General features: G+C 44.1%; 1 protein-coding gene across 1 annotated transcript in view; it reads left to right on the forward strand.

Moving 5' to 3' along the window:
* Positions 1 to 10,867, forward strand: part of LOC137536634 (alpha-2-macroglobulin-like) — a 143,179-nt gene extending 132,312 nt beyond the window's left edge. The window contains exons 33-36 of the mRNA XM_068258884.1: positions 1,708 to 1,810; positions 3,420 to 3,461; positions 9,126 to 9,254; positions 10,674 to 10,867. Of these exons, the coding sequence (XP_068114985.1) occupies positions 1,708 to 1,810; positions 3,420 to 3,461; positions 9,126 to 9,254; positions 10,674 to 10,729 (330 nt within the window). The 3' untranslated portion in view covers positions 10,730 to 10,867. The remainder of the gene's footprint in view (positions 1 to 1,707; positions 1,811 to 3,419; positions 3,462 to 9,125; positions 9,255 to 10,673) is intronic.
* The last annotated feature ends 14,865 nt before the right edge of the window (positions 10,868 to 25,732 follow it).

Consider the following 25,732-nt stretch of genomic DNA (forward strand, 5'->3'; position numbering starts at 1 on the left):
CGATGACACCCCTCCACCAAGGGTGGACTTAGAACAATGTAACAGGGATACAGAGGCACCAGAAGAAATGTCTAAAAAGTTTAAAATTTGTGGAAGCAGTGGTGGACTTACCTCCTCCAAACAGATACAAGATATGCCAACAAAGTTTAGCAAAACAAATTTCTTTACATACTCCAGGGGAAAATGCAACACGTTTCGCAGGTATGACCCCGCTTCATCAGGCAATAGGTAGGAATAGGTACAGTGCAGGTCTGTAGCTGAGCCAAGCGCCTCTCAGACCTGCACTCTGCCTACTCCTACCTATTGCCTGATGAAGCGTAGTCATACCTGCAAAATGCGGGCATATCTTGTGTCTGTTTGGACGAAGTAAGTCCACCACTGCCTCCACAAATTCTAAACTTTTTAGACATTTTTATTCTTCTGGCGGCTCTGTATCCCTGTTACATTAGTCTCTATTGCAGTTCACACACATTTAAATGTGTGCATTATTCAACGCACTGCTGGGAATCTAGCCTAGGCATGGGCAAACTTGGCCCTCCAGCTGTTAAGGAACTACAAATCCCACAATGCATTTGCCTTTATGAGTCATGACTGTGGCTGTCAGACTCTTGCAAAGCATTGTGGGACTTGTAGTTCCTCAACAGCTGGAGGGCCAAGTTTGCCCATGCATGATCTAGCCTACTAGTTGGAGAAACTAAGGGTGTGCTCTTTATGTTAATGCTGTGTGAAAAACAGTTAGTGGCGTTCTGCAGTCACATGACAGGTGGTGAAAGGGGAGAGGAGGCTAACCTGACACATGCAAGTTACATCACAGCAGAAGCAATACCTTGCATGGCAAATAAAATCAAAGGGAGTTTCTAGATGACTCCCGTATATGTCACTTTAATATTCCAACACATCACATACGACTATGCAGTGCAAATTGCAATCTTCTTCTGTATACAAGTCCAAACATGACATGAGGAGAAGAGGAAGACCATGCTCAACTGACTTAACAAACGGAAAGGGAAACATAGGATAGAGGGGAGTGTGTTACTCAATAATAAAAGGTAAGAGAAGATTGGAGGTTGGTTTTTAGGTTCTGTATAAATGTGTTAAAGGTAGGTGCGAATCTAATAGGATAAGGGTCAAAGCAGGTGGTTGAAGCTAATGGCGCTCAGTGCCAAGTGCTGAAACTAGGCACCCCATAGCAGTAAAGTTATACTGCGTGTAATTTGGCGCTCTAGCGATCGGATTGGGAATAGTATTTTACTTCCCCTGGGGATTTGAGGGGCATCAGGATGAGCACCCAGCTCACAGGCGGAGTACATATACATATGCATAAGGGAGGATTTCTAGACAATTGAAGCGGTTCTAGAGAAGTCTTAGAGGCATTCATAGAAAGAGGCTATGAGTGAGGAAGATATTAACGGGTTGATGGAGGAGAGGGGAGGACAAGAAAGAGGGAGAAACAAGCATATCAAGAGAAAAATCACATGAACTGAAACTCACACAGATGGATGCTGCCTTAACAGACTATGGCAGATGAGAATAAGCGAGTTGCCATGGTGAAATAAACTTGCTACCAACATGTCCTGGAGATATATTTAGTTAAATGGTTACTTGATCCACCAGGGTCAATCTACTTCTAAGTCATCAGCCACAACATGTATTTTACATTTCAGACTCCATGTTCGTTACTGACCCCTAAGTCTCATTCTTTCACAGCTTGAAAAACAGCCCCATACCTACGTTTTTACACTCGAGCGAAAAATTGTCATAGAAAATCTCCACCCCGCTAATGTCCTTGTGTACGATTACTACTCCCCAGGTACGTGGACCTAACGCTGATATTAATGTGCAATTTACTGTATGCAGCTATGGAAGAAGATGTTTGCAGAGGGATCATAGTTTTGTTGTGTGATTGCTAATACAGATCACACACCAAAATCCAAGTGTTTCCTGGATAAGCTCACATGATACAATCTGTTTTATAATTAAACTGGCACCCACACTTCCCAGGCAATGCATATTATAAATGTAAATGCAAAGTTAGCAACTGCAAAGTTAGCAACTGATTTGTCTTAGAAATGTACCTCTGAATCAAACCAGACAAGTTCACTCTGACCACTCTTGTCTGTGCTCCACCCCCGAGGATACGAAGCCAGGCTGGCCTCCAAACAGCTGTTCTTACCATGTACCATGGTGTTATTTTACAGGTTCTGAAAATCACAGTTCCAATACAACATGTCTTGGTATAAAAGCCATGTTTAATACAACTGTAGTTGGGAGCTGTACTAAAAAACTATTACATACAGTATTTTGATCTATGCCTAGAGTTTGTTGCCAATGTTATACTGCCTCTCCCCCCCATTAAAAATGTCACCACCTGCATTTAACAAAGCAAATAGGTAAACGCCTCCTGTTTAATAATTATTGTATGAATGACTACATTATGTGCCCAAACAATGAGCTTACTACCTGAATATACTTAAAGAGACTCTGAAGGCTCTGCTTTTGTCTTATAATCCTCTTCAGCATTAATGCCCCAGTGAAATCGCTGCATCCCCGCAGCAGATGGGTGATTCATTAGTGAGAATGCGTCCTGCAAAGTTCTATGACTTTGCTGGTCGCAGATCATGCTGCCCTGACACGCAGGGCTTCTCTTCCTGGAGAGGCTGAGCTTTGAGCTGTAGCTCAGCCTCTCCGCAATCCATCTCTGATGATCTCCGCAGATCTCCGCCTCCTCCCCACCCCTCTCAGTGAAAGAAGACTTAGAGGGGCGGGGAGAGGCGGAGGCAGAGCTACTGCGTACAGCTCTGCCTCATTGAGGAAGTGAAGCCCTGCGAGTCATGGAGCTCTGCAGGGCTAATCCTCTGCCATTAATCACCCATCTGCCACGGGGATGCGGTGATTTCACTGAGGCATTCATGCTGAAAAGGATCATATGGCAAAAGCAGGGAAAAAAAGAGACTTCAGAGTCTCTTTAATCACCGGGCTATTCTTCCCTGATGGCACAGGCATATTTCCAAGATGACAAAGCTAGAATTCATTGAGCTCAGACTATGTAAGAGTGTTTCAGGGAGCATGAGACATCATTTCCACTCATGAATTGGCCACCACAGAGTCCAGACCTTAACCTCATTGAAAATGTTTGACATGAACTGTAAAGAAAATTGAGTAGTGGGCCAGCTCTTTGATCACCTCTCATCTTACTGAAACATAAATGCCACTCTGGACTGAAATGAATATTGTGACATTGCAGAAGCTAATCGGAATGATGCCACAGCGTGCTGTAATCAAAGCTAAAGGCGGTCCAATGAAATATTACAGTGTGTGATTTTTTTTATGGGATGGCAGTGTATTTTATAGTAATGCCAAAAACAAATCAATGTTTTCCATAAAGGAATAAAATAAACAAATATGCTTTTTTCCCTCAGATATCCATTCTCATGAGGTTTATCATGCTCCTTGTATTCAAGGTAAGGAATGTTGATCAGAAGTAATTTACTTGTGATAGCTAAGCCCATCAAAGTGGACCTGAACTCTTGCACTGGACAGAAGGAAAACATAGAGAAATGCACCCTGTATGTATTTAGAGAGTTTAGCCAGTCTATTTCCCCCTCATCTGTGACTAATCACAAGTTGTAATTTTATCTCTCCCCTGTGTCACATGACTGCCATGGCAGAGATGGCAGATAAGCTCATTTGAAAGCACAGGCTGTTAGCAATATGTCTGCTTCCATGAATCAGGAAGTAGAAACAGTGTAGGTTTATTTTAGGATTTGTATCAGCTGTAACAAATAAATGTTTTTTTTAAAGGTTATTATGCTGTTGTGTATCTTTTAGAGCAGAGAGGAAGTTCTGAGTTCAGGTCCGCTTTAAAGGACACCTGACGCAACGGCTCCTGCAAAGGGATTTTTTTAAAAAGCGATTTCCCCAGTGTGTTTAAGAATAAATACATTGTATTTATTCTGTTCCAGGTCAAAGAGTTCACTTCCTGTGTGTCATCAGGAAGAAAACTAAATCACCAGAAAAAAAAAAAGCTCTAAACAAAGCCCTTAACCACTTCCCGACCGCGGTATTGACAACTGGCGGCCGGGAAGTGGACCCCGCAAGGATCGCCGTATTGACAAATGGCGGCGGTCCTTGTAGGGGCATAGGCGGAGCGATCGCGTCATCCGTGACGCGATCCTCCGCCTGCGCCTGTCTCCGCTCACCCGCCGCAACATCCCGCCGGCCATACGGAAGCGCCGGCGGGATGTTAACCCGACGATCGCCGCATACAAAGTGTATAATACACTTTGTAATGTTTACAAAGTGTATTATACAGGCTGCCTCCTACCCTGGTGGTCCCAGTGTCCAAAGGGACCACCAAAGGGACCACCAGGGCAGGCTGCAGCCATCCTATGTCGCACCCAAGCACACTGATTTCTCCCCCCCCTGCCCCAGATCGCCCACAGCACCCCTCAGACCCCCCCCCCCTGCCCACCCCCCAGACCCCTGTTTGTACCCAATCACCCCCCTAATCACCCATCAATCACTCCCTGTCACTATCTGTCAACGCTATTTTTTTTTATCCCCCCCCCCTGCCCCCTGCCCCCTCCTGATCACCCCCCCCCACCCCTCAGATTCTCCCCAGACCCCCCCCCCTACCTGTGTACTGTATGCATCTATCCCCCCTGATCACCTGTCAATCACCTGTCAATCACCTGTCAATCACCCATCAATCACCCCCTGTCACTGCCACCCATCATTCAGCCCCTAACCTGCCCCTTGCGGGCAATCTGATCACCCACCCACACCAATAGATCGCCCGCAGATCCGACATCAGATCACCACCCAAACGCAGTGTTTACATCTATTCAACAATAGGTATCACGCTCACCAGATGCGATGGCTGATATATTATAATCAGCGTGTATAGTGTGGTTGGCAGTCTCGCCTCACGATCCCTGGACCTTCTTCCTATGTATGGCTCAAACAGAAAGAATGTGCATAGCGTAATATTGCCTTACGAACAATGGATTTATTCCTCCACCAGTGTGACACATCACCCGTGTGTCCAGCGTGTTACCACATCACTCCCACTGTGCATACATAAAGGTTTTAGCTGCAGGCTCACCAGATAAAGTTGCTGACCATATGATAGACCAGCGTAATACGCATATAGGAATCAGAACTCCTCCTCTGTTTTAGACAGGCAGCCTTCTCCCTTAATAGACTCAAAAGATAAACCGCTATAGCATAATACCGTAAAATTTGTACTGAGCATACGCACATTGAGCAGTATAAAGCTGACAATTCTGAATAATTTTGGACTAGTCCATCTCCTCATAAGAAAGTCTCAGAATTTCGTTTAGGCCTCTTTCACACCAGGACGTTGCGTTAGAGGGGACGTTAAGGTCGCATAACGAGCCCGTAACGCAACGCCTGGTGGTGTTGGAGCAGGACGCTACCAAGAGGCGCGTTACAAGCAGCTCTTGGTGCGCCTGCTCTGTCGGAGGCACTGCGCGGAGACCACGTGAGCGGAGCTCTCCACATCACGTGGTCCCGCCAGCCAATCCGCGGCCGCTCCAGGATGTAAACACTGCAAGTGCAGTGAATAATAAGTAGCCATGTGACTGGCTACGTAGCGGCCTCTCCCCGCCTCCTCTCCGCCCATAAAATGAAAAAAAAAAACCTACTGAGCATGTGCAAACCGTCTAACACGGCTTAGCTGCGTGTAAAGTACTGCATGCAGTATGTTATGTAGACGTGCTGCGTTATAATGTAACGCAACGTGGGCACTGTGAACAGCTCATTGATTTTTCATTGCTGTGCGTTGGGCTGCGTTACAGGCTGCTCTAACGTGCGCCTGTAACGTCCCACTGTGAAAGCAGCCTTATTCTTTTTTCAAAAACACTCCCTGGAAAAGATTCATATAAAGATGGCTGGCCAGCTTCCCTTCTTATTAGTGCAAAGGGCAGTTGGCAGCTGAACTGAGTAACTACAGTTCAGTAAGTGGTTTTGTAAATAAAGAAGTACGTGAGAATCCCCCATGATGGGATGGAATAAACCAAAACCTGACAGATTTTTACTACCTACCATAAGTGAAAGTAACATAGGAAAAAAAAGTAATTTATAGTGCATTTATATATATCTGAGGCAAAATGTACATTTAAATGTATGTATTTTAAATTTACAATTTTTCACAATAGTTGTCGTTTACATGTAGCTACAGGGGCTATATCAAAATCCTGATCTAACATGACTGCATTGTGAAAAAGGGAAAGAAACCAAGCCCCTTTATTCAATTAACTTTATCATAGACTAACCACTACGGTGGCGTAGTGGTTAGCTCTCTCACCTTGCAGCGCTGGGTCCCTGGTTCGAATCCCAGCCAGGGCACTATCTGCAAAGAGTTTGTATGTTCTCTCCGTGTCTGCGTGGGTTTCCTCCGGGCACTCCGGTTTCCTCCCACATTCCAAAAACATACGGATAAGTTAATTGGCTCCCCCTAAAATTGGCCCTAGACTACAGTACTTACACTACATAATATAGACATATGGCAATGGTAGGGATTAGATTGTGAGCTCCTTTGAGGGACAGATAGTGACAAGATATATATATACATTGTACAGCACTGCGTAATATGTCAGCGCTATATAAATACTAAATAATAATAATAATATATATATATATATATATATAGGATGCGCTTATATGGATCAAAGACCATATAAATAGAACAAGTTATATGAAAATGTAATAATTGTAGTCAATCAGATAAAAAACATGTACAATAAAACAAATATAAATCAATTGATGACCACAGGATGCTGCTTCCAGTTACCAGCGCAGTCACACAAACACAGTTATACTTCACCGGGCTATCAGGGGTTAAGTCTATATATGCAAGGTACACATGACTTCTCCTGCCACTAAGTAATATACTGTAAGTTAGCTGTTATATTTAGCCCCAAAGGTCAGCTGGATATGTCACCTTTAGCCTGCTGGAGAAAGTACATGGATCATCTAATCAGTCATTAGGATTAGTTGGATGTATCACTTTCAGCTTGCTGGAAAAAAAGTTCCTAGATCGCATATTCAGTAATTAATCCTCATTAGTCTCAAGAGTATAGTAGGATACTTCAATTGATATTAGTAGTGCAAGTAATGTGGTTCTTACCACCTCCGTTCTTGTAATTTCGTTAGTGTGGAGTCCTCCAGGACCGCTCTATCCTGGTAGCCCCGGCCGGCGGCTATCCAGGAGAGTCTATGTGCCTAGTGATGACAGGTGTTGCGTGCGCAGGGTCAGCAGACCCGGTCCTGGAATGCAAGTTTCCGCATTCCACGTAGGAAACAGGAAGTCCGGTCCCTAGATTCAGACTCCTCTCTGCCAAAAAATACCAAAAGTAGTAGAAGTACTATCAAAATAGTTTTATTTATTTTCTAGCTTGCTGGAGGTTGAAAGGGCATTTTATTGACAAGGTGTGAACATTGCACTGCATTGAAAAATTGCGGCAAAAATACTCCGCGGTGTGATCGCGCTTCAGTAAAAAATGAATCGCGGTAGTGGAAATGCCCAAGATAATTTTGATAGTACTTTTTCACCAACTTATAGGTACTTTTTTTAGTTATTTTAACCAGTTCGGCCTATCTAGACGAGCTTCCTCGTCCATATAGGCACTGCTGCTGCCGCCGGCTGGTGCGCGCGATCGGGCGCGCCCCCGCGCGCGCTCCTGCTGCCCACCGCTAGCCCCCCGATCAGTGAATGAGAATATAATTCCCATTCACCGATCTATCTTCCCCACAGAAATACCGACGCTTTCTCTCCAGAGAGCGCGGTATTTCTGCCCCCAGGAAACTTCTCCCCAGCATTTTAGTTCCTGGATGCGAGATCGTTCGCATCCAGGACTTTTTTCACTGTGGCCATCTTGTGGCCAAATAGTAAACTGCACCAACAATAAAAAATAATAAAAAAATAATATTATTTTACATTTAAAATTAGCAGTTTCCCTCCCACACCAAAAATTACCCACATACACTTTTTTTTATTAAAAATAAAATAAAAAATACAATTAAAAAAAAACAAAAACAACATAAATAGTTACCCAAGCGTCTGAACTTTTTAAATATGCATGTCAAGAGAATATGTTATTATAGTATTTAAAATTATAAGCTTATAAATAGTGATGGACGCAAATTGAAAAAATGCACCTTTATTTCTAAATGAAATATCGGCACCATAAATTGTGATAGGGACATCGTTTAAATGGTGTAATAACCGGGACAGATGGGCAATGAAAATACATGAGTTTTAATTACGGTAGCGTATATTAATTTCAAACTATAATGGCCAAAAACTGAGAAATAATGATTATTTTTCATTTCTTTCTTAATCTTCCTGTTAAAATAGATTTAGAAAAAAATAATTCTTAGCAAAATGTACTACCCAAAGAAAGCCTAATTAGTGGCGGAAAAAACAAGATATAGATCAATTCATTGTGATAAGTAGCAATAAAGTTATAGGCGAATGAATGGGAGGTGAACGTTGCTCGAATGCATGAGATTTTCGGACTGCGGTGCTGAACCGGGTAAAGAGCATATGAAAATTATCTCCTAGGGGATAACTCAGGACAAAAAGTTAATTGTATATGGGCCAAAGAGAAGGTTCCCCAATGGTGGCAATTGGCTTCTGGTAGGTGTAGCAAAACAATTCAGTTCTTCAGGAACTGATGTTCCTTTATCAATTTTATATCCCAGAGTTTTTTTTTAATGTTTTTTTATTTTACTAATGTATTACCGCTCCACCCATCCTACCCAGTCAGTCCGAAACTATGTCTCATGATAGGTTTTATGTCGTCAGGGAAGTGTGTTTTTCAATCTAAAGCTATACCTCATGATACCTCAACTCAAGGAGGTGTCTTTTCAGTCCAAAGTTATACCTCATGATAGGTTATGAGTCAGCAAGGAGGTGTGTTTTCAGTCCAAAGCTATACCTCATGATAGGTTATGAGTCAGCAAGGAGGTGTGTTTTTAGCTCATCATCATGCCCATGGGACTAGAGGGAGAGTATTTCAGGTTGGAAGGAAGTGAGCAGACAGCAGGATTTACTGAGGTTCTATGAACTATGGACTTTCACCAACGCCTTCTACTTACAGAACACTGTGCTGTATCTGCGGATGCACGAGAGGACTGTGGATTCTCAGGGATCACCCAGGAACAGTGTGAGAAGAAAGGATGTTGTTATGATTCCTCTGCCCACAACATCAAATGGTGTTTCTCTCATGGTGAGCACAATCTGCAAGCTTTCTATTATTGGCAGCCACATACCTATACTGGTCAATTACTGATGTAGTTATATTATGAACTCCTATTTTTTAATAAAATGATGTCATCTTGGAGGAGGGAGTGTGAACGCTGCTAACAGGCAGACCCTGCATCTTCTTCAAGCTGGGGGAAACGTTCCAGCCAGGCTCCTGGAATTTGTCACAATAGCAGTTCCAAGATCTAAAGCTCAGAAACTACACAGAAATCACCCCCTGCCCTAAATGCTTAACTCCCACCTAGGGATGGCCCAGCCTATGAGAACTCATGGAGAAGCATGTGATCAGTTTGGTCAGCTGATAGATTTGTAAGGTCCGGATTTGCTGTGATGACTTCCTGGTTTATCACATGGTCATGACCAGCAAATCAGAGCCCTACAAATCTATCAGCTGATCAAACTGATCACATGATTCTCCTTGAGTTCTCCTAGGCTGGGGCATCCCTACTCTCATCATGCTTTCTGTAACAGCCCCAAGTCTGATACTATTACAGGAAATTCATTATTAATGTCAGAATTCTGGAGGTTTGGACCCAATAACAGTTGAGATATTGGCAAAACCTTGACAGTTATAATTAATTGTTTAAAAAAAAGACTTAAAAATGTTGCCACCAACAGGTGTATATTTTACATTATCAATATTATAACTACTACAAGTAAACCTAACCCTAATCTCACACTGAACCCTCCCACTACTAATACTTAACCTTAACCACCCCCCACAACTAACTTTAACTCCCCCAGTTAACCTTAAGTACTCCGAGCAGTGCAGTAACGATGGAAAGATGCATACCATTTTGAAGCTCTCTTTCTCCTCTTTCCAACGACACATAAATCGCCGCCCTACGCCTTTTAGTTTTCGTTTTTTTTCATGATTGAAATCGTGGCGGCCGCGATTTCGATCGCGAAAATAGTGAAAACTAAAAGGCGTAGGGCGGCGGTTTATATATCGTTGGAAAGAGGAGAAAGAGAGCTTCAAAATGGTATGCATCTTTCCATAGTTTCTGCACTGCTCGGAGTTCCTTTAATCCACCCCCATGGCTAACCTTAGAACCCCCCCCCCCACAGCTCACCTTTAACCCCCTCCCACCCACACACACACCTAACTTTAACCACACACCCCCACAGCTAACCTTAACCACCCCCACACACATGGTTAACCTTATCCACCCACACACGTGGATAAGCTTAACCCCTCCCCCCTTTCCCCGCCTCAAAAAACCCAAAACATGCACACAAAAAAACAACATAATTATCAAACCTGCAAAAGTTATAATTCTGACGATAATAGGTACCCAAATTTCCTGCTTCCGGAAAAATCACTTGAACTGAGCTTTAGTAATGAAAACGTCAGTTTTTAACACACTGTTCTCTTCTATCAAAGGGCACAAAAGTTTAGAAGAGCACGACGACCATCACAGTGAAGAAAAACACGATTAAGTTGAAGAAACTCACTGAGGAAAACTCACTTTTATACAAGGGCCTATGTTCAGAAGAAGCAGTAATACCAGAAACCGTTGTGTGGCTTGTGTCACATGTGTACAATGCAGTCTCTAATAAAGATCTTATTTCTCTCCAGTTGTTGAAGTCTTTGTGCCACACTCAGGATGTCTCCTGCAAAATGCAGCGACTTGTTTGCTCAGAGTTTTCTCATCACTTATTTAATATATGAACCCACAGTGACAGTAAATCTTTCTTCTGCTACACAAAAAGTAAACAGCCAGACCTCACAACTTTTTGAGATGAGAAAGAGGGACACTTAAGTCACGCCCTGCCACACCCCTGATCACACCCCCACACTCCACCCCTAGTCACGCATCCCATAAAAATGTCATGAGAAAAATATGTTGCTTTATAATTCAAACCACACTGTTCCTTTCTATCCTGGTTCTTTTTCCTTCATATTAACATTTTAAAATTAGTGATATATCAATTTAAAGGATGGGAAAAAAGTTTAGAGTCAATCAACCACATTTTTAGTATAGAAATATATATATTTACATAGAAAGAGGGACAAAGTCCTGAAAGGGGGACAATGAGGAGGAAAGAGTGACATTCGGGAGCCATGAAACAGCAGTAATTTTTATTGCCTCGGTAAACCATTTACATCAGAGATTAATAAAGATTTTGAAAAAGGTTTTAGTTTTCAATAATGTTAATATAAAGCTCCTCTTAAGCTCTAAAGCTCTACTTTGGCCAGCAATCAGTCCGGTGGATCAATTTGGCCCAGCGTTGGCTGGAGGGAATTGTCCTCCCTATTCATCCCTCTTGCTATTTGCCATGCCATCACCTGTTGGTCCAGCGGCGTAGCAATAGGGATTGCAGAAGTAGCCACCAAGTAGCCCGAAGGGCCCTCCGTCAACTACAGTATTAGCTCCCTATTGGTCCTGTGCTCATAATAATCCCTTCTATAGATACTTTGATTAGTGGTAATCATTAACAAACTGTTCCCCACCCCCTCTTGCTCCTCTGACGCTGTAGTTGCCATTGGCAGGTTTTGGTGTGCCGTATCAATTGTTATGTATAGAGTGCTTGGGGGGCCCCATTGTAAAACTCACATTGGGGCCCACAGCTCCTTAGCTATGCCAATATGTTGGTCCTCTTTCCCCCTGCAGAGCAACACAACATGTCTCTAGTCTGGGGTGGGGTCATCTGACCGACTACTACAATGGGCTCTATTCTCAAAGACTCCCCGCTTGCGGTAAAGTACATGCGGGAAGTTTGCACCCAAAATACCGTCAAGTTTGCATTCTCAAAATGTTCCGCATGTTTTTTCCGCATGCGGAAAATGTGTGGTAAAAGTGCGGGATTTATGCGGAAAAATTTCAGCAGAAGTCGGTATTTTCCGCAATAAAAGATCAATTCTCAAAAATGTTCAGGCGCATCATTTCGTCGTTAATTAACGATTTTTTATCACCTACAAGTAGTAGGTGATATATTTCGCATCCCATTGACTTTAATGAAGTGTGGAGGCTTAAGGGCTGTGCTTGCTGGACTTTAACTTTTTTTTTTTTAAACACTTTTTCATGCAACCTTTTTACCGCATGATTACCGCATGAATAATGGCTGTTTCCGCATCTTTTTTCCCGCATGCGGAAAACATGCGGAAAATATTAGTGAATGTGGAAAAAATGCGGAGTTTACCGCTGGCGGGAATATAGCGGTAAAATTTTGCGGAAAATTTGGCTCTTTGTGAATAGAGCCCAATGAGGTGGAAAGTGGAGCATCTGGCTACCTATACCAAAGTTACAGTCGCGCTCATACACAGGTACACAGATGGGAGCACAGCAACAAGGACGAATAGACCATTGGTCTGGGGGCAGCTGGTGACAGTGGGCCTTGGTCAGTAGTGTTAAACTCTAATTTTTCTAATAAAATTTCCTTTTAATCAATACCAGTTGCCTGGCAGCCCTGCTGGCCTATTTCTCTGCAGTAGAATCTGAATAACACCAGAAACAAGCATGCATCTTGTCAGATCTGACTTTAAAGTCTGAAACACCTGATCTGCTGCATGCTTGTTCAGGGGCTATGGCTAATAGTATTAGAGGCAGAGGATCAGCAGGGCTGCCAGGCAACTGGTATTTCTTAAAAATAAATAAACATGGCAGCCTCCATATACCTCTCTCTTCAGTTCCCCTTTAAGGGCTTGATTCACAAAGCGGTGCTAACCTACTTAGCACGTTTAAAGTCTTTAGACGTGCTAACCAGGGTGCTAAGTAGGTTAGCACCGGATTTCTCAATCAGATCGCGCGCTAACTTTGCGCGCACAACGTCCTATGCGCGCTAAGTCCCATAGTCTTTAATGGGAACTGCGCTCTGTGCAGTGCGCCCATAAAGTTTTGCGCACATAAAGTTTTTTACACGCATAAAGTTTTGCGCACAGAAAGCTCGTTTAGACGTGCTAAGGGGGTTTTCACAGGCGTGCTAACAGTTAGCACTGCTTTGTGAATCAAGCCCATAGTGTTAAAATTTGCAATTATGATGCAAAATCCTAATATAAAATTTCTGGCAAATCCATAATTAATTTGTGGTATGACCTTAAAGAGACTCCGTAACAAAAATTGCATCCTGTTTTTTATCATCCTACAAGTTCCAAAAGCTATTCTAATGTGTTCTGGCTTACTGCAGCTCGTTCTACTATCACCATCTCTGTAATAAATCAACTTGTCTCTCTCTTGTCAGACTTGTCAGCCTGTGTCTGGAAGGCTGCCAAGTTCTTCAGTGTTGTGGTTCTGTGATGCATCCCCCCCCTCCAGGCCCCTCTCTGCGCACTGCCTGTGTGTTATTTAGATTATTGCAGGTTCTCTCTGCTCTATTATCTTTTACAAGCTGGATAAATCCTTCTCTGAGCTGGCTGAGCTTTCACATACTGAGGAATTACATACAGGAAGAGCTGTCTGCACTCTGCAGGAAGAAAAAGCCTGACACTTCAGTGGAAGATAGCTGCAGGGGGAAAGAAACACGCAAATGATCTCTTGAGATTAAAAAGGAAGGCTGTATACAGCCTGCTTGTCTATGGATGTATTTTCTATGTGTGGACATACTGTACATCAACCTACTTCCTGTTTTGGTTTTTAACCACTTTTAATGCTGCGAGGAGCGGCGAAATTGTGACAGAGGGTAATAGGAGATGTCCCCTAACGCACTGGTATGTTTACTTTTGTGCGATTTTAACAATACAGATTCTCTTTAATTATGGTCTGTCATTTTGCAGTTACGTGAAAATGCTACATTTTAATCTGTAGGGACAGGTTAAAAAAATGTTTTTTTTTCTAAAGCAGAGTTCCCCAGCCCTGCCCTGAAGGCCCACCAACAGTACGCGTTTTGCAGTAAACCACACACAATCACAGACTAGGTCATAAGTGTTGCAGCAGAGATGATTAACTACTTCTGCAGCTTTATACAAAAAAACATGCAGTGTTAGTGGGCCTTGAGGACAGGGTTGGGAAACACTGTTCTAAAGGACCTTGTAGTTTTTGAGAAAATCAAATTTTAAAAATTCAAAGAAAGAATTACATTTTGTTGCTTACGGTACACTTTAAAGAGGAACTCCAGTGAAAATAATGTACTAAAAAAGGGTTTCATTTTTAAAATAATTACGTATAAATGATTTAGTCAGTGTTTGCCCATTGTAAAATCTTACCTCTCTCTGACTTACATTCTGACATTTATCACATGGTGCCATTTTCACTGCTGGCAGGTGATGTCAGTAAAAGGAGATGCTGCTTGTTTTTTTTTGGCAATTGGAAACAGCTGTTATTTCCCACAATGCAACAAGGCTCCCACCATGGTCCAGACATCACTTTGTGGGAGGGGGTTTCACCCCAATATCAGCCATACAGACCCCCTGATGTCTGAGAAAAGGTAAAGTTTTCTCATGTAAAAGGGGGTATCAGCTGCTGATTGGGATTAAGGTCAAGTCTTGGTTACGGTTTCTCTTTAATATACCCCGCGTTCTGAGTTGCATAAACATTTGAAAGCAAACTTGTGACTTTAAAAAGAGAGAAAGTCACATACTTGCCTTGGTAGAGGAAAGCCTCTGATTCCTTCAGAGGCTTTCTACGTCCTCCTGGAAACCACCAATCCAGTGCTGGAAACATCCGGTAGTTCGCAACTGAGCTCCTGTCTGTGACCAAGCACAGGTGCAGGACGCCTCATGTCTGCACAGAGCTGCCCAGATTCGGCTGAGAAAACCAAGCCTGAGCGGCTCCATGCTACTGCACAGACATCGAGGCATCCAGTGCCTGCAGTGTGGCCACGCTTATTCAGAAACGGGAGTGCAGCCATGAACTTCCAGATGATCCAAGAGCTGGATTATTTGTCTCGAGGAAGATGTAGGAAGACTCTGGAGCAATGATCCCCAACCCTGTCCTCAAGGCCCACCTACAGTGCATGTTTTGTGGAAATCCACAATGGTGGTCAATCAGCTCTGCTTAGGGCTCTTTCACACCAGAGCCCACTTCTGGCGTTTTAACGCAAAGTCTATACTTTGCGTTAACCAAGGTAAAAGGAAAGTCCATAGACTTTCCTTTTGCCTTTCACACCCGACGCTGCGTTTTGATACGTTGCGGTACGACGCGTCCTGGCGCATTTTATCGTCGGGAATCGCCGTTTCCGCTTCGGGGTAATTAACTACCGCCGCCACTACTCAGCGTCGCACCGGAGTTTCCCGACGACACGCCGCAACGCGTGCAGGAGCCGTTCTCCTGCACGCTTTTGGTGTGTAACGAGCCTTAGACACTAATTACCTCACCTGCGAATGTTTGTGGTTTCCTGCAAAACATGTACTGTTGGTGGGCCTTGAGGACAAGGTTGGGGAGCCATGCTCTGGGGGATCCAGATTTACTCTACTGAGGTACGTAAGTACGGTATGTGATTGTCCGTTTGCTTTAAAATATATAAAATGTGCATGCAGTACTCGGTATATATTAAAGTGCAATGCAGAAAATTGTCATTTGAACCAGTTTCATGGACAACTGTAATGAGAGGGATGGGGAGGCTGCCATATTTATTTCATTTTAAGCAATACCAGTTGTCTGGCAGCACCGCTGACCCTCTGCCTCTTATACTTTTAGCCATAGACCCATGTATATCAGGTGTTTCTGATATTATTGTCAAATCTGACAAGCTTAGTTGCATGCTTGTTTCCGTTGTGTGATTCAGACGCTACTGCAGCCAAATAGATCAGCAGGGCACAGTGCCAGGCAATTGGTATTGTTTAAATGGAAATAAGTATGGCAGCCTCCATATTTTTCTCACATCAGAAAAAACAATAAAAAAACGTTTTTTTTTTCTCTACATTTTTTAATTTAATTTTTTTTTTACAAAAACTACAAGGTCTTTTTGATTTGTGCATACATTTTTTTTTTATTTTTACATTTGCAGAAAAAAAAGCATTTACGATGTGTTTGTAATTTTGCGAAACATGCAAAATTACAAATGGTTTACAAAATGGTTTACCCAAAATCTATTCACTATTAGGCAGTAAAAGGTACAAATACCACAGTCCATGTACTTGTGCACAAGGTTTAATGCTAGGTACACACAATAAATGTTTCCATTCGATATATGCGTTCAATAGATAATTTCCCACATGTCCGATATTACTTTTGATCATTTTACTGCTCGATTTCTCATAGAAGTGAAAAGTATTATAGACAGAGAATCAGCAGGACAGCCAGGCAACTGGTATTTCTTAACAGGAAATAAATATGGCAGCCTCCATATACCTCTCTATTTACAACAAGCATATTCTCTAGCTTAGGCCATGCACCCACTAAATAACATAATTGCGCACTGCCTGTACACAGGCCCGGATGTACACCACACGAGCCTATAGGCACAGATGCCCTGGCACCCTAGACTCCACCCTCCATAAACCTACAAACCCTCGCCGAAACACACCAGAAGTGTGCTGGCTAGCCCAGCTTTCACCTCTACCTTACTTCCCTTGCCCATCATAGGTAACTACAGGTGCCCCTTAAGGTAGCCAGAGGTATCCTAAGTATTAAGTAGTTAGAGGAACCTCCAACTAAAGGGAGATCTGGTCAGTGGAATGCCGAGACCTCTTAATTACACTCCGCTCGGGACTCTGCATAGGGAAGGAGGTAGGGAGGCACTAGGGAAGAGGAGTGAGAAGCCTTTCCATCATCAGGCGCCTGTAGGCACGTGCCTACAGTGCCTTATGCTAAATCCGGCCCTGTCTGTACATATACTGTATACTTCCCCCACCTCTTGTTTCCACCCCATTCCTTTAGATTGTAAACTTGCAAGGGCAGGGCTCTCACCCTTTTGTGTCATGGACTGTTATTAATCTAATTGCTTGCACACTGTTAGACATTTATACATTTTAGTCATCGTGTTAAATCAAACTGTAATCAGCAGTGCTGTATCTTGTATGAGTGTTCATATTTGATGTATATCATTGTCTGTATCATTATAGAGGTACAGACTAACCAGCAAGCTACAATGGTCCCTGGAATGGAACGCAAACTTTTGTTTTTCTTAACATCTTAGTAAGGGGGCTTTTAGGACCATTGTAGTCCCTCACACACTCCAATGAGTTCTGGGTCACCATGAGCTTGCTGGTTAGTCTGTGCCTCTCGGATTTACAAGCCCTACTCCATAGAGCCAAATTAATCCATGCCATGCACTGATGAGGATCAAACAATCCGAAACAGTCTGTATGCATGTTGGATTATTATGGCTCTGTACAAATTAACAAGCTGACACATCATTGCATTCCAGCGGTTCTGGAGGTGTGTTTAGCTTCTAAGGGTACAATGGTTAATTTGCATATATTCAGCAGTGTTGCTCTGGGAGACATCTCAAGCTCACTCCAACCTGAATTATCGCAAATTCTTTCTGTTTTAGGAAAGCAAACTTTTGTTTTTCTGTATCATTATGTATCCCTTGTTTGTTTTCTTACATTGTACAGCGCCACGGAATATGCTGACGCTTTATAAATAAATAATAATAACATGGCCCGGACTTGTGCAGAAGCAGGATCAGCTATATACCGGCTGTATCCTGTGCCCAAGTCTACTGTCACCAATTTCATATGTATGCAGTCAGGGCCAGTCTGTGCATGAGAAGTGCACCCTCTACGTATCTTTCTGGCGGCTGCTGGAGACAGATATGTAAATAGCGCACTTCACTTGCCTAAGACTGGAGGAAGTTAGGGGACCCTGTACAGAAGACTGAGGATGGCGGCATGGGAATGATCCAAGCGCATGGGGCTGGAGGAAGCCCCAGGAATGTGTAAAACTTTATTGTTTAACTCAGCTCTGGTGGCAGACTTGAAGTCAGGCATTTGTAGGAGGCTTAAAGAGTAACTGTCAGGCTGCAAAAGCTAATTTAAACCTCTATTCTCCTGTGTTAAACAGTTTAGAAGCAAGCCAAAAAGGCAATACTGAAGTTAAAAATCTCTCTTACTTTTGATGTGTGCTGACAGCAAGGCTCTGTATTCCCAAGCTCTTAAAAGGACTAGAGGCCGCATAACATACAGCAAAGCATTCTGGGGCCCTCCCCTAGGCTGCTAGTGAGAAGTTACAGGGTCAAGTTACAACAGCATGTAACTCAGTCCAGCGCACAGCACTGATAAATCACAGGGCAGAGTACATTGCAGGAGTCCGCTATTGTTCCTAGCCACATGGCTAATTAATATTCACTGCACAGTAGTGTTTTCCATTACCGATCTTTTGTGTGAGTGGAATCATCAGGAAACAGGCAGGACATGACGACACATTTGGCTTCATAGGAGACAGACAAACATGGAACCTGCCATGAGCTGTCAGGAGCATCATTCTCTGCAAATACTATATAAAAATTCTGTGAAGTACAAACGTGGACAGTGAAATGCATATGTAATGTAAGTACAGCCAATATTTAGTTACTGATATATGTGTTTTTTTTCTCTGAGACCTTATACCTAACAGCTCCTCTTTAACACAATGGTGAGAGCGTTCACATTGTAATTCGGATGGGAAGTAGGAGTGTATGTCACACACTCAACATCCTTATCTTGTTTTAGAATAAATACAATCACAGCTTCATTCACTGATTTCCAGGAAGTGTCCTCCTCTCAGGCCACATCAGATGGCTTAGACTTCTGGGAAACCACAAATTCCAAACATAGCTTACTCCCCCCATCAGGTCCAGGTTTGTCCAGGTGTTTCATTGTTAGAAAGCAATTTAATGGCCTGATTTGTTTTAATTTTGTTATGAGTCATCCAACACCACCCTCCAGAGCAGGGTTATTCACCAGGAAAACTAATGCTGGGAATACACGTTTCGTTTTTGCCTTCGTTTCGATTATGCCTTTTGTCCTTTTTGTTCCCGAAATAATCGAACGTACGGTTAATATCACCACCCACGGTTTCGTGTTTTTTTTTCGATTGTGATGGTTTCGTTTTTCCAATAATAGAAGGCTGCAAAGAAACGAAACGAAAATCCCTTTTTACAGGGACGGACTAACATAAACGAACATATAATCGATCTGAACAGCCATCAAGCCTACCAATGGCTCGATTAGATGGATAAAGAGAGATAATATCAAACATGTTCGATCACTAGTCGTTCGTTTTTGGGGTCTATTAATCGAAACTATAATGAGATTATGACTATTTTCACATACGTTTTCAACACTCGATTCGTTTACTGAACGAATCGAAGGCTAAAACGAAGGCAAAAACGAAACGTGTATTCCCAGCATTAAAGGACAACTGAAGTGAGAGGGATATGGAGGCTGACATATTTATTTCCTTTTAAACAACACCAGTTGCCTGGCAGTCCTGCTGATCTATTTGGCTGCAGTAGTGTCTGAATAACACCAGAAATCTTGTCAGAGCTGAAAATAATGTCAGAAACGCCTGATCTGCTGCATGCTTGTTCAGGGGCTATGGCTAAATGTATTAGAAGCAGAGGATCAGCAGGACAGCCAGGCAACTTTTATTTCTTAACAGGAAATAAATATGGCAGCCTCCATGTCCCTCTCACTTCAGTTGTCCTTCGAGCTGGTGCCTGGGGACCTCACAGCCCAGAGGGGTGTGCAAGAGGGAGGTGATCTCAGCTCCTCTGACATGCCCTTCTCAAAACAGTAAGTTAGGCAAACACCACACAGACAGACACACAACCACAGGCATAGAGAGACGCAATCAGTATCCGACACAGAGACACACATTACAGTATCACTAATAATCATCTATCACTGACTCCATACATGTAAAGTTACCCTCTATTACTGACTCCATGCAGCTACGGTGACCCTCTATCACTGACTCCATGCAGCTACGGTGACCCTCTATCACTGACTCCATGCAGCTAAGGTCACCCTCTATCACTGCCTCCATGCAGCTAAAGTCACCTGCTATCACTGACTCCATGCAGCTAAATTCTCTCCCTATCACTGACTCCATGCAGCTAATGTCACTCCCTATCACTGACTCCATGCAGCTACAGTCACCCTCTATCACTGACTCCATGCAGCTAAAGTCTCTCCCTATCACTGACTCCATGCAGCTACAGTCACCCTCTATCACTGACTCCATGCAGCTAAAGTCACTCCCTATCACTGACTCCATGCAGCTAAAGTCTCTCCCTATCACTGACTCCATGCAGCTACAGTCACCCTCTATCACTGACTCCATGCCGCTACAGTCACCCTCTATCACTGACTCCATGCAGCTAAAGTCACTCCCTATCACTGACTCCATGCAGCTAAAGTCACCCTCTATCACTGACTCCATGCAGCTAAAGTCACCAGCAATCACTGACTCCATGCAGCTACAGTCACCCTCTATCACTGACTCCATGCAGCTAAAGTCACTCCCTATCACTGACTCCATGTAGCTAAAGTCACCAGCAATCACTGACTCCATGCAGCTACAGTCACCCTCTATCACTGACTCCATGCAGCTAAAGTCACCCTCTATTACTGACTCCATGCAGCTAAAGTCTCTCGCTATCACTGACTCCATGCAGCTAAAGTCACTCCCTATCACTGACTCCATGCAGCTACAGTCACCCTCTATCACTGACTCCATGCAGCTAAAGTCACTCCCTATCACTGACTCCATGCAGCTAAGGTCACCCTCTATCACTAACTCCATGCAGGCCCGGCCCTAGACTTTTTGCCGCCTGAGGCAATTTTCAAAGAAATCGCCGCCGCCAAGCGCCCCCCCCCCCCCCACCAAGCCGTGGGTGTGGGGGGGCCGCCCGAGCTGGAGGGGACAGCAGGCAGGAAGGGGGTATTGGGCCTAGCGGCGGGGTCCCGCCTCGCCTGGGTCCCCCGTCCTCCCCGTCCTCCGCTCCCCTCCAGCTTTAACAAGGTCCGTGCTGGCTGCAGCTATTTGTAAGAGACAACGGGCAGGGATTACTCACCTCTTCCTCGTTCCAGGCCAGCGTGCGCTCCACTGACGTCACTTCCTGCGGCGTAGCAGGAAGTGACGTCAGTGGAGCGCACGCTGACCTGGAACGAGGAAGAGGTGAGTAATCCCCGCCCGTTGCCTAGTCACTCCCTATCACTGACTCCATGCAGCTAAAGTCACTCCCTATCACTGACTCCATGTAGCTAAAGTCACTCCCTATCACCAGGGCCGGGCCGAGGCATAGGCTGGAGAGGCTCCAGCCTCAGGGCACAGTGTAGGAGGGGGCGCCGAATTCATTCAGCTGTCATTCCTAATTGTGTATGAAGCAGAAAGAAATAAGAAAAGGGGATACATAGCAGTGACTGCAAGCCAGATAACTAGATATTAAGGTGTTGGGGAGGTTGTGGGCCCTGTGGCCCTCTTAGTCTAATAGCAATCAGTGTGTGACAGCTTGGGTGGGAGGGCTGGAGGGGCGCACTTTGGTGTCTCAGCCTTGGGTGCTGGAGGACCTTGTCCCTGCTCTGCCTATCACTGACTCCATGCAGCTAAAGTCACCCGCTATTACTGACTCCATGCAGCTAAAGTCACCCTCTATCACTGACTCCATGCAGCTAGTCACCTTCCATCACTGACTCCATGCAGCTAAAGTCACTCCCTATCACGGACTCCATGCAGATAAAGTCACGCCCTATCACTGACTCCATGCAGCTAAAGTTACTCCCTATCACTGACTCCATGCAGCTAAAGTCAATCCCTATCACTGACTCCATGCAGCTAAAGTCACTCCCTATCACAGACTCCATGCAGCTAAACTCACCCCCTATCACTGACTCCATGCAGCTACAGTCACCCTCTATCACTGACTCCATTCAGCTATAGTCACCCTCTATCACTGACTCCATGCAGCTAAAGTCAATCCCTATCACTGACTCCATGCAGCTAAAGTCACCCCCTATCACTGACTCCATGCAGCTACAGTCACCCTCTATCACTGACTCCATTCAGCTAGTCACCTTCCATCACGGACTCCATGCAGCTAGTAACCTTCCATCACTGACTCCATGCAGCTAAAGTCACTCCCTATCACTGACTCCATGCAGCTAAAGTCACTCCCTATCACTGACTCCATGCAGCTAAAGTCACTCCCTATCACTGACTCCATGCAGCTAAAGTCACTCCCTATCACGGACTCCATGCAGTTAGTCACCTTCCATCACTGACTCCATGCAGCTAAAGTCACCCTCTATCACGGACTCCATGCAGCTAGTCACCTTTCATCACTGACTCCATGCAGCTAAAGTCACTCCCTATCACTGACTCCATGCAGCTAAAGTCACCCTCTATCACTGACTCAATGCAGCTAGTCACCTTCCATCACTGACTCCATGCAGCTAAAGTCACTCCCTATCACTGACTTCATGCAGCTAAAGTCACTCTCTATCACTGACTCCATGCAGCTAAAGTCACTCCCTATCACTAACTCCATGCAGCTAAAGTCACTCTCTATCACTGACTCCATGCAGCTAAAGTCACTCTCTATCACTAACTCCATGCAGCTAAAGTCACCCTCTATCACTGACTCCATGCAGCTAAAGTCACTCCCTATCACGGACTCCATGCAGCTAAAGTCACTCTCTATCACTGACTCCATGTGGCTAAAGTCACTCCCTATCACTGACTCCATGCAGCTAAAGTCACTCTCTATCACTGACTCCATGTGGCTAAAGTCACTCCCTATCACTGACTCCATGCAGCTAAAGTCACTCTCTATCACTGACTCCATGTGGCTAAAGTCACTCTCTATCATGGACTCCATGCAGCTAAAGTCACTCTCTATCACTGACTCCATTCATGTAAAGTGACTCCTTATCATTACCAGTGAATCCAGCACCTGCATAGCCCTGTCCTCAGATGAGCTCATAATGTATTCCCTACCATATTCATAGTCTAATGTCATACAAAATTATTATGTATTTATATAGCACTGACATCTGCACAAAATTACTACAGTACATGCATATGTGAGCTCAAACTGGGAGGGGGGGGGGGGTGAGAGGGGGCCAGGGTCAGGGCTGGATTTGTACCTTCCAGTGCCCAAGGCCAGGTGTCACCCACCGCCCCCCACCCCTTCCCCAGCTCTATTTTGTCTGTGCATTCTCTGTCCACTCGTGCTCCATGTAATTCTAGGCTTCTGCCTGAATGTGCACAGCAGCCAATACTGTTCTGGGCATGAATACTTCACAAATGATGCTCGTATGAGCAGTACTTGTCAAGTTCACATACCCATACCACTCTCGGACTCGGCTGCTTTGCACATCCGCACAGGAACGCAAAATTACAAGGAGCGCGAGTGGTCAGAGTATGTGCTGCTTCTTTGTCAGAGCCACAAACAGGGACAGGGTAGCGCAATAAAGAGAAGCCCATCCAAAACTGAGAACAGGTAAGTAACAAATAACAACATCTTGTTAGTATACAGGAAGAAGGCGGCTTAGTAGCAGAAAGCTTTTTCTTTCTCATTTAAAGAGACACTGAAGCGAAAAAAAATATATGATATAGTGAATTGGTTGTGTACTATGAATAATTACTAGAAGATTAGCAGCAAAGAAAATATTCTCATACTTTTATTTTCAGGTATATAGTGTTTTTTCTAACATTGCATCATTCTATAATATGTGCAGATTACACAACACTCAGCATTCAAAATGAGTCTTTCAGAGCAGTCTGTAAAGTAATGACCTCTCCTCTAGCAGAGGAAAAGTAAATAGTTCAGTAACAGTTGAGATAATAAAAGTCAGATAGCAGCCCTCTCCACAACTAAGACTAATGGCTTGTTTGCATAGAGATAACAACTGGAGTTTCTCAACTCTTCCTGTACTGGAAACAATTAGGCTGCATTTCCACTTGTGCGGTGCGAATCGCCGCGGGAAAAATCCACACGAATTCGCATGGATGATGATGCATGCGAATTTAACCATGGCAGTGCTGTTGTGCTTTTCCATTGTTTCTATGCGAATTCGCATGAAAATTCGCATACCAAAACCTCATGCGAATTTCCTATTAAATACATTGTATGCGATTCGCATAGCGGTATGCGGCATGCGAATTCTGATGGCTCTGCCATGCGAATTTTTTCTGCACAGAAAAACGCAAAGGAATCCTTAGGCAGGGAACACACTTGACTTTCAGTTTTCCGCGCGCGTTTTTCTGCATACTTTTTCTGCACACCAAGTGTGTTTCCATGCAGGAAAACGCGCGCGTTTTTTCACAGCAGCTGATGTAATTAATAGAGAAAACTGACAAAATGTGCAGAATCAGGATGCAGAATGTCAGTTTTTTTTCTGCGTGCGAATAACACAGTAAGTGTGAACTAGCCCATTGATTAACATGAGTTCTCAGTTTTTCTGTGCAGAAAACGCGCACGAAAACAGTCAAGTGTGTTCCCTGCCTGACAAGTGGAAACAGTCCCATTCACTTGTATTGCTATGCGAATTTGCATGCGAAAAACGCATGCGAATTCGTGATAGTGGAAATGAGCCCTTAGACTGATGTATCTGATCTTAATGTTTTATTTCTTAGCTGTACTACACATACAAATCATAATATCATCATTTTTTTTCGCTTCAGTGTCTCTTTAAGTTAGCCAATAAATTATATGATCCTGATTAAAAACTTTCTGCCTTCACTGATGGATAGCATAGTACAATACTCTACTGTTACAGGTAATTAGAAGGAAGACAGATGTGAAAATGAGTCAGGAGAGAGTTAAAGGGACTCCGAGCTCATCTAAAAAATAAAAGTTGTACTCACCCGGGGCTTTTTCCAGCCCAGTGCTGGTCGGCGTGAAAGTACTGCGCATGCGCGATTAAAGCACACACGCGCGGTACTGCCACGCCGGCTGCCGTGATGACGCAAGGCGGCCGGCGTGTGACGTCAGCCGCATCATACGCGGAAGGAGCAGCCCGACACTCGGCCGAGTGTCGCCCGGGCTGCGGCCGGTCAGCCATTCCGGAGCGGGGAGTAGGAGAGGAGCCAGGACGCCGTCGTGGGACCTCCCGACCAGCACTGGGCTGGAAAAAGCCCCGGGTGAGTACAACTTTTATTTTTTAGATGAGCTCGGAGTCCCTTTAACTAAAGCGGAAATCACTGCTGCCATAAACATCCCTGGCTGACAAGAAAAAAAGTCATAAGGGTTAGATAAGAAAGTAATTAACAGGAGTCATTCTGACAGCTTAGGAGAAAGGGAAAAGAAACTATCAGAGCTGAAATTCCTCTGTAGCAGTAGAGCAGAGGTGCCCACACTTTTTCGGCTTGTGAGCTACTTTTAAAAATTAGCAAGTCAAAATGATCTACCTATGTGCAATATATAGTGTAGTGGGGGTGTCTCAGCACCTTGCAGGGAAAAAAATATAGGAGACAAATACGGGAGCCCAATAGTGTAGTATATTGGTATGCAATTGAAAAAAAGGAATTTCAATAAATTACTACTCACAAAAGGAGGTTGCAAGGGCAACCAACCGTAGGAAGCAGGTGGAGACCATAAACCCGACTCCACTCGGGGTTGTCCCAGCCGGGACCT

The sequence above is a fragment of the Hyperolius riggenbachi genome, chromosome 10 (assembly GCF_040937935.1).
Source record: "Hyperolius riggenbachi isolate aHypRig1 chromosome 10, aHypRig1.pri, whole genome shotgun sequence".
In the NCBI taxonomy this organism is placed as follows: Eukaryota; Metazoa; Chordata; class Amphibia; order Anura; family Hyperoliidae; genus Hyperolius; species Hyperolius riggenbachi.